The 15,918-nt window shown below is 44.6% G+C and overlaps 1 protein-coding gene across 3 annotated transcripts in view; it reads left to right on the top strand.

The window, feature by feature from the left end:
• Window positions 1-15,918, top strand: part of znf385c (zinc finger protein 385C) — a 156,165-nt gene that overhangs the window by 119,142 nt on the left and 21,105 nt on the right. For all 3 annotated transcript variants that reach the window (XM_073495235.1, XM_073495234.1, XM_073495236.1), the window contains one exon: window positions 10,907-11,049. In XM_073495235.1, the coding sequence (XP_073351336.1) occupies window positions 10,907-11,049 (143 nt within the window). The remainder of the gene's footprint in view (window positions 1-10,906; window positions 11,050-15,918) is intronic.

The raw sequence follows: 15,918 nt of genomic DNA, 5'->3' as shown, positions 1-15,918 counted from the left end.
GTTCATGTATTTAATTTTATTTTGGGATACTACTAGAATAGATTTACAATCTTTAGTGCTCAAAAAAACACCTCAGTTTTCTCATACTGTCCAGTGCTGCAACACTGACATGTTGATCTAGTGTGATGTCATGAAGTCAGGGAATTAAAAGCGGGACTACTGACGAGGCGTTTAAGGAGCGGTGTATTCTGTGGGACAGAGGAGCCTCTGTTGGTGCAGACGGAAAGGAAAAAATGAAAAGCCTAATAGGTCTCCTTTAAAAAAAATAGAATTGTCTATCAAAATAGTTTGAGATTAATCTAATGGTCGGCAACTGATCATTTAATCAATAAATTGTTGTAGCTCTACATATGATATAATAATAAATAATAAGAGCTGTCTATGAATACCCTGCTTTGTGTTCAAATGTAGGAAAAAAAATATCTGGCCCGACAGCGAGGACTTAAAAAGAACTGAAAAGCTTTGCTTTTTATAGCCAGCACACATTTCCATTAAGAGTTTTAATTGGCCGTAGACACATGCCTGAAAGCAGAATTCAAATTAGGTGTGTTATAAGAAAAGTCTAAAACAAAGAACCTGGGAAGGCAGAATGAGTGAGGAAAGAGACATTTTGTGAAAAACAAATCCAGGTGGAATGAGAGTAGATGATCAGGAGGCCATTTGATGGCAAGAAAAAAATGCAATTTACTGGCTCACTGCAAAAACAACTCGCTTAGCATGAGATCTTTTGCATAACAATGAATGTAATAATGCACAAGTAATGTACAGTGCAATTTACTCTGCAAGCAGTTTGCTAGTGTCGTTTATATAAATAAAGGGAAGGTTCTCGCCTGCGATACCTAAGAATCTCAGAGAATAGCGGTGTTAATGATCATCAATTGTAAAGAGCTTTTCTCCCGTGTGTGCGTGTGTGTGCGTGCGTATGAGTGTGTTGTGAGACACTGCTCGTCTCTGATGAGAAATTCAGTAGAGGATGGCTCCGCTGTGTTCAACACCGATACAACTTGATTTTCATTTCGCATTCGTCACAGCCTCATAACCACCTTCCTGTCTGCCTCTCTGTGTTTTCATCTCTCGCTCTTCTCATCTCATCAGCTGAGGAGTTAAAATTAGAAAGCGTCCTCTTGTCCTGTGCTTATTTTCTCACGTACGCCGCACTCCTCTTCCTTGATTTTCCAAGTCGCGGGCTCGCCCACCATATCTAATCATTTTGTAATGAGTTGTCACAGTTGGCATGATGGCTGTGTGACGCTTGGTTGACCAGCCTGATATTTATTCATGTAAAAAACGATGTCGTACTTAATGCCACTTTCGCAAATGACTCAATTTGCTGGGGAAATGAACCTCATCTGAGTTCCTGTCAATCCTGCAGAGTTTTTAGACCTGGGTTTTTTTCATGTGTGTGTGGGCATGGCATCACTTTGAATTAGTTCGGATTTGTTTTTGACATGCCACTGCAGGATGGTAATGCTGCCTGTGATAATGAAAACTGAGAAGAGGGCCGCTGACTCTCTCTGACAGATGTTTGTCATATTTTCTTCTGATCATTTCCCACCTTTTTGAAAGCGTCTCTTATAAAAGTTAGTTTTGCTATTACCCCAGAGGGAAAGGTCCAACAGCTGTCATTATCTCTGTAAAGTGAAGGGAGGAAATTAGGAAAAGTGTGAGTGACTTATTAAAACTGCTCACCCTCCGGCTTGAAAGCCAAAAAACAAAACTGATGTTGCTTTTGAGATTTTTTATTTGCTGTTTATCGTCTCATTGAAGTTCTGTGTACAGCTGCAGATGGCTGGCCATAGGCACCATCTGCATAGATTAATGTGTTTGATATTTCGCTTCTCCACCTCCTTTTTTTTCCTGTGTAGCATCAGGAATCAGTGGCATCTCTGTTGCCCGCCCATAGCCCCGCTGCCTCATAGGGCTCCACAGTGGGGAAGCTGAGCAATTTGTTTCTGGATGGCTCCGGGCTTATCGTCTCAGCTTGACAGATGGGCCTCGCCTCTGCTCAGGTTGGGTTCTGTAGCGACGCACTGCTCACTGCTTGCCTGACAGAACTCATTATAGACACTCCCTGGGAGAAGAAGCATCTCTGCGAGGTCCTGTTACCAACGCCGGACTGCTGCGACTCTCTACTGAGCCACAGTAGACCTAAACATACTGCTGAAATATTTAATTTAGAAATCATTCATTCAGGCAAGCAACCTTAAAGGAGACATGTTATGCTCATTTTGGGCTACTACTAGAATTGGTTTACATGCCCCCCCGCCCCCCTGCTCTGATTGGTCGGCTCACACACGCCTGAGCCAGCACCGCTCTGTCCTGGTTTTTAGCTTCCAGTTAGCTTCACTTCTACCATGAATATAGGCATAAATGATGCAAATGTGTGGCATGGTGATGAAGTGTGATGTCACAAAGTCACGGAAGTTGAGGCGGGACTACTGATGAGGCGTTTCAGGAGTAGTTTTTTCTGTGGGAGAGAGGAGTTCCCGTTGGCGCTGACTTTGGGCTTTTTAATTTTCAAGCCTTTAACATGCAAAGAGAACATATGATACACTTTAAAATATTTCCCATCTTATAGTCAAAAAACATTATAATAATAAGAAAACAGACAAATTACAGTAATTGGGGGTCATCTTGACCTCACCTCTTCTTTTGCACGTTCTTCTCATAATTGAATTTGAACCCTCACCTTGCTGTTTGAAGCCACAGGCTGCTTATTGATCGTATTTAAACTTCAATGTCAGGTCATATTTTATTTGTAGGCTGTAAATTAGCCTCTACATACCCTCATCCACAGTGCGACGGAGCTGCCTGAGGTCTAAATCTGCTTATAAATCTCCTGCACACTCATCTCAATTCATTCTTCTTTTCACTTTGTGTTCTGTGATTAATGAAGCACTTAAAAACCCCACTGGTGAAACTTTACATGAGCCAGCAGGAGGTTTTGGGGTTGACAGAAAGGTAAAAATCCAATGGATTTTGGTGTGTGAGTGCACGTGAAAGAAAATGTATGAAGTCATCTCCCTTCCTGAGAGCGCTCTATTTTCAGTCGTGGGTCAAACTGTGCTTAGCCTTGCATATAATCAGGCCACATGGAGCAGTCTGCCACCTCCTGCAATCCGGGGAAGAGAAGGAGAAAAGAGGGCAGAACTACACAAGAGAGATTTCTTTTTAAAGAGCAGATTATGTTAAAATAGAAAAAGGAAGTGCTGAGATTAGATATAATCCTCATATGAAAGTCTTCACAACCTCCAGGATCTGTGCTGAAATAGCTCTCGGGCAGCATATTTATCATGTAGATAAACTTGTGAGGACAAGCCGACGCGTAGGACATCAAACAGGGTAAAGTTGGAGCTCTGTTCTGCTCAAATATTCCTAGCACATATTTAACGCAGAAGCTGCATCCGCCCGCTGCACACACGCACACCGGAATACAAATCGTCATGTGCTGCACACGCAGTCATCAACTTACACACTCCAGTACACACACATGCAGCGCGGTGCAGCCGACACGACATGCCGAGTGACCCAGAAAAAAGAGCGGAAACATAACTCAAATAAACAACTTTAGAGGCTTTAAAGGTAAGGTGAGGAAATGACAGACAGAGAGGAAGCAGGGGACAAAATGAGAGGCTTCTTTGTAGTAAATTTTAAATTGCATGCCATCAGGAATGGTTTTCTCTACCGAAACAGAAAAGTGGCTCTCGCACATAAAAGTCTTCAAAGGTCAATTTGAAAGCAAAAGCGGGTATAATAATGCATTCATTTGGCCATTTTCCAGGTTTTCATGTTTACAATAACGCTTTGTGCATCACAATGAGGTCCTATCTGCAGCCGGAGAGAAACATAATAATTCTTGACTGTTTCATGCAACTGAACTAATCAAATTGTCTTAATTGTGGGCTAATTGAAGTTCTGTCAGCATCTCTGCTCTGTTTCATCTAATCATCAGTGCGGTAACATCCTATCTTAAACTCAGGTTTGCAGATTATCATCATACTTGAGGAGGGAGTGGAAAATAGAATTGAAAGGAGGAATTGGGAGGAATAAAAAGCGCCGGTCTTTAATTAAAACTGATTGTGGTTAATGTTCTCCGTCCATGCTATAATGGTTCCCACGGTGGCCCTCACACCACCTCCTGATCAAGCGGAAGCTAATTGGCTGGTGAGAGTCACTTTCCTCTCCCTCCCTCTTTGTCTCTCTCTCTCTGTATCTCTGTGGAGTACATTTGGACATCCAGAGGCAGCGCAATGTCATTTCATGCCCTCAAATGGCTGTGAGTCTCTAATACACCGTGAGGCCAATTTACAGTTTCCAGGCACAGAGCGTGGGAGACAGCTATTTGTATGCGTGGCATGTCTTGGGTGATTTCATACCTCAGTTAAAAAAAAAGGCTCTGTTGGTTGCGTTATTGTAACCAAAAAGCTCCAGTTCAATATTTATGCGGAGAGTTGCCGGCTCTTCCTCCCGTGTCAGATCCAGTCCCATCAGCCACGTAGTCGGAGGCTGCTGGGAGGGTTCGCGGGGTGGCTGGGGGATGGTGAAACTATCTGGCAACAGTGTGGCAGATGCACAATGAGCAGCATCCTGTTATGACTCTGATTGTGTGTGTGTGTGTGTGTGTGTGTGTGTGTGTGTGTGTGTGTGTGTGTGTGTGTGTCAGGACTGCTAGGCTATGAAGACTGTGCCGAACATTAACAAAAAGAGAGGTTATTATGTGTACTTGGCAACTGAAGACAGAATCATTCACATGGTGCAGAGTAATTATGCTCGTATTGTGCCTGCACTTAGTGCTCATCATTTCACCGGTCAGCAGTTTCCCTTGCAAATTCCCATTCAACGCATTCAAGTTTTCAGAAGTGTACATATTCATTATCACAGCTGGATAATCAGATCAGAGGCCTTGTGGCGAAGGTCTAGCTGACAGTCCAACTGTTACTCAGCAGGCAGTCGCAGCTGAGCAGCAGAGACTTGCTGCATAATGCCCTAAAATTCAGAGGAAATCAACAAAGACAGCAGCTCTTACCTCACTGATCGCACAATCACTTGTCCCTGCAAAAAAAAAAAACCCCGAACCAGAGACAAAGTCAACTCCATCTTTAGTGTGTTCCTTCAAAATGTGCTTACTCAAAGGATTTCATCATGTTTTTTCTGCATAGTGAAAGGAATTTACTTAGTTTCCCTTCACTGCTGTGGTTGTTGAAGGCAGCAGGAGAGGTCTTGTGTGTAATTTTACCTGAACAAGCAGCCCTTTGTCTTTCATACAAACAGTACGGCCAAAGTCACAAGTATCCTTGGGGGTCCGCTCGGGTGCATCGCTAGCAGCAGTACAGTGTCATTGTGTGTTTAGTCTCTGTGGGCGAGGAATGGTGACAAAGAGAGGTCGGCCATTCTGGAGTCTGGACCCCAGACGAAGAACAACAAACCTAAATCTTAAAATAAATCTTGTCAGCTCAGTTTGTGCTGCAAACAGTAATTCTGGAAACCTCTTCTTAAAATCTGTTGAGGCTCTCTTTAGTAAAAAAGGAAAGAAAAGATTATTTTATGAAAACATTTTTAAAACTCTTCCAGAAAAGACATATTACTTCTGCTTGAAGCAAAGACCAAAATCCAAAGAATGGCAACTGCTGTGCTTTATTTTGTCAACCATCCGTTGTGCAACCTACAAGGCCAACAACTCCCGCCAAATTAAAAGTACAAATAAGTTGTTTGTCCATTCACTCCAGAACGACACATAGAATGGTTTTCTGATCTGACGGCCTTAGTCAGTCTTGTCAGTCTTGGTCCAGATGTCCGTTATCCGGATCTCCACTGGCTACATTGGAAACCCCCGAAACATTAGTATCAAATGATAGTCGAGGGATTTAGAGATTGTGGTTGATCTCATCTTTTGCTGATATGAAGTAAAAGTTGATCGCACCGTGTAATAGCGATAGAATAATGACAACCATCAGCATTTGGATTGGTTCCCCCACTTTCACTGTACTTTTGGGCACAACATGTCCCAGGAAAATGAAGGCTGACTGGCAATCCAGTCAGGCTGGCATCACTTCCGCTCGTGTCTGCTTTCATGTGTCCATTACCAGAGACCATTTTGCGATGGTGTCCCGCCAGCCTGTCAACAAAATCCCGTTCCGACACATGAATACTCTGTGGTCATTAATACATTATTACATGAGTACTCAAATACTAATGAGTCAACACCCATCTTCATTTTTTATCTATTGGACTTCATTGGGACGGCTGTGGCTCAGGTGGTTGAGCGATGATTCACCAATACATACAGTATCGAAGTGTCCGTGGTGCGTATGAATGGTTATTGCTCCTGATGAGCCGGTGGGGCCTTGCATGATAGCCTCTGCCACCAGCCCTCTTCCTTTTTCACCAGTGCATGAATGTGTGTGTGAATGCTGACTTGTGTTTTAAAGTGCTGTGAGTGGTCGGAAATAGTAGGAAAGCACTAATATGAATACAGTCCATTTACCATTTATCTCTGTGGTAGTTCCCGCTTCAAAAGGTGTCTCCAGGACAACATTTTGCCATGATGACACACACATGCAGAGTCACACAAGTGAAAACATTACCAGCCGACGCTGTCATCACTGGAAATGTTGATTTTGGGGTTGCAAACAGGAAACAACTAACCATCTCTTGTGCTCAGTCTGAAGTTTTGTTGACTCAACCTTCCCTAAACCTACTTCCTACACTGACTTTCTTGATCTATAATAAGCTCAACTTAATACTTCGTCTGACTACAGCCAATAAAAGGCTTTATCATGCTGATGTTCTTCGTGGGAGGACAGTCGTCAAAAGGCACTCGTTTTAAGTTAAAGTTTCAAGTTCACCCTAAAGTGAAACCGTGGGCTGTCTTTTCGAGAAGCCAGACAGCAACAGGCAAAAGGATAAATACGGTGGAGATCCACTCACCCAACTCCAAGACCCTGCTGTGCCAGCATCTATCCCACATAATTACACTGGGCCACAAATAGAAAGGCAGTTTTCTCTCCTCCCCGACCCTTCTCCTTTTCTCCTCTCTGTGCTGCTCAGCAGCAGTGAGCAGGGATGTGCAGAGCTCGGGGGTGGGGTGGAGGTATTTAGATGTGAGAAAAGGCAATTTGTCAAAAACCTAAGGGAGCACTGGAGTGATGACAAGAGAATAACAGTAAAAGGACTAAAGGATTGTGTGGCTAATTCTGTTAAAGCAGAAGAGGAATGAGGAGGGAAGAGTCAGTGTGTATGCTTGTGTGCATTGGTCTCCATTATTTTCTTAGATGAGCAAGTAGGAAATAATTGAAAAATCAATGTTTGAATTCCTTGGCTCGGATGCACCACACAGATATACACACATCCGAGTAGATGCGATGTGACGCCGGCTGTTGTGTAACCAAGCCCAGTGAGTCATGAGAGGGAGGAATGCGTTGTTGTGATGGTTGGAGGAGGAGGAGGCCCGCCTGGGGAAAGACTGGCGGAGACAGTCAGATCCGTTAGCAAAGTCATCTGGGAGAGGAAGAGAAGGAGGCCGGACATTTGGTCTCAGGCCTTGCCTCAACTGCCAGTGGCTGTCTGGACCTCGGACCACAAGCGAGGCGTAAATAAATGTGAGCCTCGGCGCAGACATGACTCTGGACAGAAAGAAACATATGTGCACAGAATCACATGCAAACACACATATGTGCACAACATCAGATGAGTGGAAAATGACGCAGTGTGATAGAAGGAGGTTATCAGTGGCTGCAGGCTGAAATAAGCCCTCTTCTTTTGAACGAAAAAAATGAGCTTGAACACTCAAAACTGTATGTTGCAAGTGCAGCCCTACTGAAATCAAACACAATATGTGCCAAGTGCGAAATTATACCTTGTTTGATTTTGTGTGTGTTTGTGTGTGTGCATCTTATGTGACTGTTATATTGACTTCCCCCTCGCCCTGGGAGCTATTTGTTTTCAGAGGTGCGTAGGCAGTTCTGTTTGTATGCGTTTGTGTGCGCGCCAGTGATACTTGTCTAGTACATCCGAGCCGAGCGCACACACTCCTTCGCTCGCTGTCGTACATGCCTGGATTCGGGCTGTGCTTCCGCGGTAGTGTTATCATCCAAAGAGGCAAACAGCCAGCCCCTGATTTAATAAGCTGCCTAGGGAGCCACAGAGAGGTGGGGAAGCACTATCAGCTGATAACTGTCCTCCCTGCAAGCCCAGCTCTTTTCCTCTGATAGCCCAGCCAAGAGAAGACTCAGCTTCTCCTCGTTTTCTTTCTGTGTGTTGTGTGTTGTGAGTGATCCCCCGCCGGCTGCTGCCCACGTGTCTGTAGGCTGCGTCCGTCCTGTGCTGCTTCTCGCTGGGTGTCAGACAGACAGCAGAGGAGAGCCCACACATGGCAAAGGCAAGCTTGAGCCCGGCACTGAGGAGCATATGCTCAGAGCTTCAGTCTTTCTGCTCCCCCCCACACACACCAACCACACACACTCCGCGTCACGGCTGCAACTCCTGCCAAGCCTCAGAAAGCCATGGGCCAGACTACTGAGAGAGCCCCCATCTATCACTCTGTTCTGTACGTCGCACAGGCCATAGAGCAGTATCATCATCATGCCACAACCCTGAATACAATTCTAAGAAAAAAAAATTACTGTAATGTTCCACAACAAACAGTGCAAATTGCTGTTGTTATTACGTCAGTTTCTGATGTTTTGTTGGCTGTGATGTTTGAGCGGTCTTTAGGTGGACGATAAGTGGAGTAGCTCTATATTTCATCCAACCTGTGCAGCTTTTCAAAGAATGATGTCCCAGAGCCAGTGTGAAAGAAGTACGGCGGCCATTTTCCTCTGACGAGGTTAGGAGGCTCAGATGTTGTACTGCTGTGTTCTAGGGTGCACGTCACAGAAATTTAGGCAATCTGACAAATCTTTACCCCATTTCACTGCTTCCTGACTGATTAGCAACTGTAATGAATATGAATAGTTTCATCCAAAGCGACATCGGACCATATTTCAAGCTAAAACAACAGGCTTTTGGTTTTCAGGCCTGTTGTTTTTCCTTGAAATATGGTCCGATGTTATCTTCCGTGAGACGACGGAAGACACAATTTCTGGAAATTAATCCAGAAATATCAACACACATCTTGGAAACATTTGTCTAAACCTGCAAGTGAAACACACAGGATGTAATCGAAACTAAGCTAAGAAGTGGTTGAATGCTACCATCAGCTTACGAGTTATCAAATATGTGGTTTTTCCTTGAAATAATGCCGAATGTGCCTCCAGATCTTCAATATCCATCATCTTTTCAGTTGCTGATCATTCAGGAAGCTGTGAAATGATAACAATTTGTCAGATTACTGACTTGCAACCTGGAATACAGCAACGTAACATTATCCCAGCATTCAAGTGTCCCAATCTGAGCCTGACGTTGAAGGAAAATGGCCGCCGTGTAATTATGGTATAGTGGGTTGTCTTGGTGAGCAGGTTATTCAACTCAAGATCTGATAAACCTCTTGATGCTGTTGATACACTCATGCTCCTATATGGTTACTATAGTTATTCTTAATGTCTGTCACTAAGTCGGATTCCAACATATCCAGGTTGGAAAATTTTAAAATAAAACATTTTTATATGGTGGCGTGCTGAAGATGAGTTGAGGATTCTGACTGCTCCGTAGTCTGGTAGTACGGCACTGAAACATAGTTTAAAATAAAATACATTTCCTCATCGCTATGCATCCTGCAAACAGCTGTGTTCAAATGAGATATCATTAGAAGTTCAATGCGTCTTTGATTCACTTGCTTTCAAACCAGATCACAAGAGGCGGTGGTGCTCATACTGCTTTTGTCCACAGGGGCCGCCAGAATCAACGAAACATGAGAGTTCTTGGTAGCAGCTTTAATGTGGAACAAAATGTATAATTTGACATGAAACATTTCTAAGACTCAATGTCGAATTCACAGACAGAGAAGCACCATACACTGTGCACTCGTAGCCATGAAAATATTACCGATTTTTGAGACAGTGTTTCTGTCTTCAGCGTTTCCTTTTGTATCTCACCATCTGTCTCTGAGATCTTGCACTCCCTCTCCTATCTTGAGAAGTAGCTATTTTCTGGCAAATCATTTCTATTTCTAAGCTGCTGGTGTATTTCAAGGTCAGTTACTGCTTTTTTCTTTATTTTCTTGCCTACGGTGTGCCTTATCACACACACGCAAGTCAAACGGCCTCACAGCGTATATGTGTGTGGGACTCACATGATAGGCGTACTTTGGGGTGGCCACGGTGACCTGCAGCTGACACCAATGATTGATCCTGGTGCTGGGATAAGTGCCTGCACACCGGTGAGCGCACCGGTCCACTGAAACGCAGCCAAGCGGAAAATTAGAAATCTCTTCATCCCTGGTCCATTTGAAATCCGATATCTCCCATCTTCCCCTCGCACAGGCACCTTTCCTCAGCCAATAAATCAGTAATTAAATGATGTTTGTGTGTGTGTGTGTGTGTGTGTGTGTGTGTGTGTGTGTATGTACATGACGGTAGGTGTGTGTCCTTGGGGGATCAGCTCGGGCAATTGGGGTGATGGGAGTATTAAGTCTCCAACAAAACTGCCCCCCCCCAACACACATGTACACCAGCTTCTATTGTCTGTATAAAAACAGAAACACACACATTCTGACACACTTCGTCCCAGATAAAAGCACAAGCACACTCGTACACACACGTTTGAGTTGTGCAATGTGCGTTGGGTGTCAAATGGAGGTGTAACAGTGCCTCCGGTATCAAATAAATCAAAGTCGGGCCTCCTCTGAGCGCAGCGTGTGACCTTTCGGAAGCCACTGGCGCAGTTCCACTCCTGATACAAAAACGTCCCTCATGTTAATGTTTCCCGGTCGTTTCTTAACTTCTAACATCTATCTCTTCGTGTTGTCCAGGTACGTCAGCCCAGGGCAGCCCCCTTCTGGCTTCCCTCCCTGTCCCAGGACGGCCTCTGCAACCTCAGCTCGACCTCAAACACCTCCTGCCCTTCAGACTCAATGGATCCTCTCCCCTCAGCCTCTTTCCCAACTTTAACACGGTGAGTGCAACGGCTCTGTGGCACCTGCGATCATTTAGATGAGCAGGAGAATTAAAGTGCAACCAATTAATCTATGACTTTTATCAGCAACAAAAAAGGTCTCCAGTTGAGCTCAGCATAGCCTAATTAGATCCAGCAGAAATATCATGTGAAGAGTTGACTCGTTTCACCACAGAGAAATCCTTTTGCGATTTTACTGTTAACTGTTAACTGTTAGGCTATTTTGAGCTTGAGAACAAAATGTCTCATTTCCTCTTCCGTACTCTTTGAAAGTGTTAGTGTAGTGCCAGAATATGAGACAACTATCACTCATCAGAGGTGTTGATAAAAAAAAACAACAACTTGTAAACATATTAATGGACATTTTCACCAGAATAAAAAAATACATGTTCTTCCTCCCAGCTGTCATGCTATTTATCGAGATTGTTTTGGTGTGAGCAGCCGAGTTTTGTAGATATCAGCTGTGGAGACGTCTGCCTTCTTTTGAATGTAATCGAAGAGAGACCACTTGGCGCGTGGCGCTCCACACATCTTTGGAGAACTCAACAGCAGTGTGTCTTTTAAGAAATCATGACCTGGTCACTCAAGATAATCCACAGACCTTTTAGTGAGCAGTTTGAAGGGGACATTTTATGCTCATTCAATTTCAGATTCATAATTTCTCTTTGGGTTAATACTAGAATAGGTTTACATGCTCAAAAGGGTTAGGGTTAGGGTACAACGTAAAGTACAACGTATCAGCGCACAGGAGAACGCATGCATCTAGTCATGGGCAAGCGGCTCATGCTTGTGAAAGAGCATGACGTAAGCATTAATGGCGCCCTCCTTTGCTGAGCTGTACGTGGTTTAGTTAGCTAGCTTCCTGTCCATGAGTAGATGCACCGTCGCCTTGAAACAAAAATGTTGGTTTAACTCCCGGCTGGGTCAGGGACTTTTTGTGTGGAGTTTCAATGATTTCCTCATGCTCACGCGGGAGTTCTTGAGCTGCTCCTGTTTCCCCACCATCAAAGCATGTGCTTTAGGTTAATTGTCCTGTCAGTGTCCCTGTCTGAAGCACTGGCATAGACCTGGAGTTGGTACCCGGTGGCATACAGTGGCTACCCACTGCTCCTCGGGGATGTTAACTGCAGAGAACAAAGTTTCAAAGTTTTGTACTCGATCGTGTGTGACCAATAAAGATTGTTCTTCTTCTTCATCTGTTCTGCCAGACCCTAGCCTCCAATACTCATATATACCGTACTCCTGAGGCCTTACCTCAGTTGTGGGGTGCTAATCTTTATTCAAGCATTGTTTCACCTCTCAGAATGGCTAGCTGTCACCTCAGAATCAGCGTCGCTGCAGATGAGACCCTTTTTAATTTGTTTCAAAGGTCAGCAACCAACTGTTCAGTTTTGAAGGCCCTGGGCTCTGATGCTTACCTTGCCTGTGTGCCTGGAATTAAAAACTTGTTTCTTTGATCCTTTACTCGCCAGCTCTCTACCCATTGTCTGTTTGTGTGTGTGTGTGTGTGTGTGTGTGTGTGTGTGTGCGTGTGTGTGTGTGTGTGTGTGTGTGTGTGTGTGTGTGTGTGTGTGTGTGTGTGTGTCGGCACTTCTGAGTTCTTTGATACTAGTTTTACACTTGATGTGTGTGTGTGTATGAGGCTGCTCGCTTCCCTCATTGCACACTGTGAAACCATCCCCAGTTCTGTGGTCTGTAAATGAAACATAAGCCAGAGCTTTCGCTCCAGCGTGCACTTAACACCTTTTCAAACCAAGCGAAAAAAGGTAGGATGAGAGAGAGAGAGAGGTAGGGCCACACAGACATCTGGCTGGCTGGTTCTTCCAGCAGTGGACATGTGTGAGGGGGTGGATGAGACGTAAACGTGTGCTGTATGATGTGTAAGTGTATGTGTAGGGGGTCTCCAGCCTGCTATGTGAAGAGGATAGTGTATTCATTTGATCTGCTGCCCACTGCTTTTGGTTACAGGGTCGCCCATATTGCCCTATGGAGGATTCAGCATGCCTAGCAGCAAAGGCACCATGGAGAACATTTATTCCTCTAACACCCGCATGTATTTATATTAGTGGTGGGTGCAGCAGGGCAGGTCTCTGGTCAGTGTTTCGTCTGTGTTTAAGCATATTTTTTAACAGGAAAATCGTTTCTATTCTCAAACCAACTTCTGTGCCTCACAGCTCTTTTCATGCCTCTATGATGGCTGTGTCAACTCACAGCAAATACATTACAGAGTTTAAAGGTCCATTGTGTAGTGGCATCCAGCATATCACTGTTCAGGTGCTGGTTCAGAGCCAGTGCCTACTCTGGAACTAGTTCTTTGTGTTTCAAGAGCCAAAGAACTGAAAAACTGGTTCCAGAGTGGCACCAACACTTTTCTGGAACAAAGGATCAACTAAAACCGCTTATGACCTCCATCTTTAAAAAACACAGTTAGTGTAGCGTGTTCTGACTTATTCACGGGAGAATAAACAAAAGATTTTGAATATTTTCACTACTCGTAGCAACAGCAGCCCGAGGACTAGTCATGCTAATGTAGGCTTGCAAAGTCAGGAGTAACACTTGTAAAGAGTCGACGTCGTCCTCCATAGTTGTTCCTAGCAATGCTGGGAAATTGGAGACCTATAAAGGTGTCTGAATGGTGTGACTCCAGTGGCTCTCACAATGTAAAGTCTATGGGCATAACGACAACTTGCAGGCGGGGCCAGTGGGAGAAACACGACTGAACACATTCAGTGAGCCACAAGTAAACTGGGAAGCGAAAAACTATTTCTGGCGTATGTGTCAGGCAAGCAATTCTCACTGGACTGAACTGGCGCCATGTTTGAGTTCAGTATCTAGTTCTATTATTATTCTATGAAGACGACTTACTCTCTCCCTCACTGTAAGGAAACAAAAACACAACTGTCCTTAGTTTTAGGTGGGTGAGACCATGGGTGCTCAGTTGCAACCTGCAATCTCCAGATTGATAGATTCCAATGAATCCTACACACTGAACCTTTAAAGTACTATTTTATTTTTGGGCATCAAAGTCGTCATATCAGTAACATTACTAAAGTTGTTGTAAATAAATGGGAAGTAGATTATATATTAATGTAGCAAAGTACTACACAGGAAATGCTATTCAGTCGGCTATTGTTAAATAGAATACATCTCGCGGTAGGATGTAGAATCTACCACAGCCAGAATGCAGAAAATTATGATAACTGCGAAAATAACATCAAATCAGTGTCGCTTCAGTCCCGGGAGGAGATGATTAGCCTCTATAATACACAGTCTGACAGCACAGCTGTGGCATTAATCACAAAGTCCATTCAACTGGGAGCCCCAGGTTCTCTGAGCCCTGATAAGGCACACGTTGTGCCGGACGTGTGCAGGGGGGAAGATGAATGCACCTGTCTCCCAAACTAAATATCCTCCGGTTCCCCTGGTGTCCCTTCTTACATCCTCCCCCTCCTCACCCTCTCCTCATCTCTCTGCATGTATCTTTCTCCTTCTTTCTCTCTACCTGCACTGAAACCCCATCACGGACTCAGCTGCCCGGCACAGGATAAGTTCTGTCTGCACCAGGATGGCGGGGGAGGACGGAGGGCTTGGACAAAAGACGCATTTATAGCAGTCGGTTCAGGATGGCTGCGGACAGACAATGGGCACATTCTTCAGGTCTTAAAACAAATAGCTGTGTGCAGCCTGCCCTGCTAAGGTGGACAGAGGGTAGCAGGAGTGGGAGAGCGAGATTTCTGTGGTCGGGCTCCGGCCGGTGAAGGGAGATGTCAGTTGCTCCCAGAGGTAGCTTTGAGTCATGTTGAAGAGGCCAAAATAAAGCAACAAAGGCAAAGAAAGCCCTGAGGGAGAGATATACCTCCAGCGTGGAGGGTTCAGTGTCAGGTGTGTTTATATCCCCTCTCACACCTGGCCGTCAGGAATCTGTGGTAAGCGGACTCCCCTCTTCACGGAGGAGGCAGCTGCCTCAGACATGCCACTGCTCTTTGTGTGGGATGGATGGATCCGATGTTGTTCAGGCTTGTGTATAAGAATGAAAGGCAGAGCGCCATCCTCGCTGCCATCAGTACACCAACACTCCTTGATCTCTGGGCAGTAGAGAGTTTCAGCAGTGGATCTGGTGAGCGTCAGTGTGAGAACAGCGCTCTGCCAGGCCATCCTGAGTCCCTGCAGGCATAGGAATGGACTGGGCCAGACCCTGTGCCAGCCTGGGGAGAGATCCAAGGTGATTGTTATATGTGATACCATGCTGAAGGGTGCCGCAATGAAATCAGCTGTCATCGTGGCATGCAGACCTCCTAATGAAGCCTCGGCTTTCACTCTGCTGTTTATAGTCTGCTGTTCAGGGACTCTCTGCAGTCTTTTCACAGTCAGTTAAAACTAAATTAGTCTGCCCAAAAGCCTCTCCAGAAACACCTCCCCGTGGGCTGCAATGATTCATAATGTATTACACAGTCACATTTCTGAGATCACAATGAACTCTAACTGCATAAAAATATTAGCTGTAGCGAGGCTTGTAACAACAAAGCAGGCGTGTCAAGAACAGAGAGAACCGTGAACTTAAAGCTGGGTTTATAGTCGAGTCAAGAGGTTAACAAGAGACTCACAAGAGACTTCACCCGTTGATATATTCACTTTGTTGTACAGAACAATGGCGGGATACGCACATTCTTACACATTGTGATATGTAAGACTTGTATTTAGTTTAGTTTAGTTTAAAAAAGTCAAAAATTAACAACAGAATATAAAGACATAAGAGCTTTGACGTTAGTTCAGAGACGTCTATGTATTGAGTTGCATACCTACTGAAGTTAGCATGCTAACCAGCTAGCCCTTCTTTGTAAAAACACTGATTCCAGACCACTTACTGCA

The sequence above is a fragment of the Pagrus major genome, chromosome 23, assembly GCF_040436345.1.
Source record: "Pagrus major chromosome 23, Pma_NU_1.0".
In the NCBI taxonomy this organism is placed as follows: domain Eukaryota; kingdom Metazoa; phylum Chordata; class Actinopteri; order Spariformes; family Sparidae; genus Pagrus; species Pagrus major.
The sequence above is the reverse complement of the archived record's forward strand: the minus strand, read 5'-3'. Positions and strand labels throughout refer to the sequence as shown.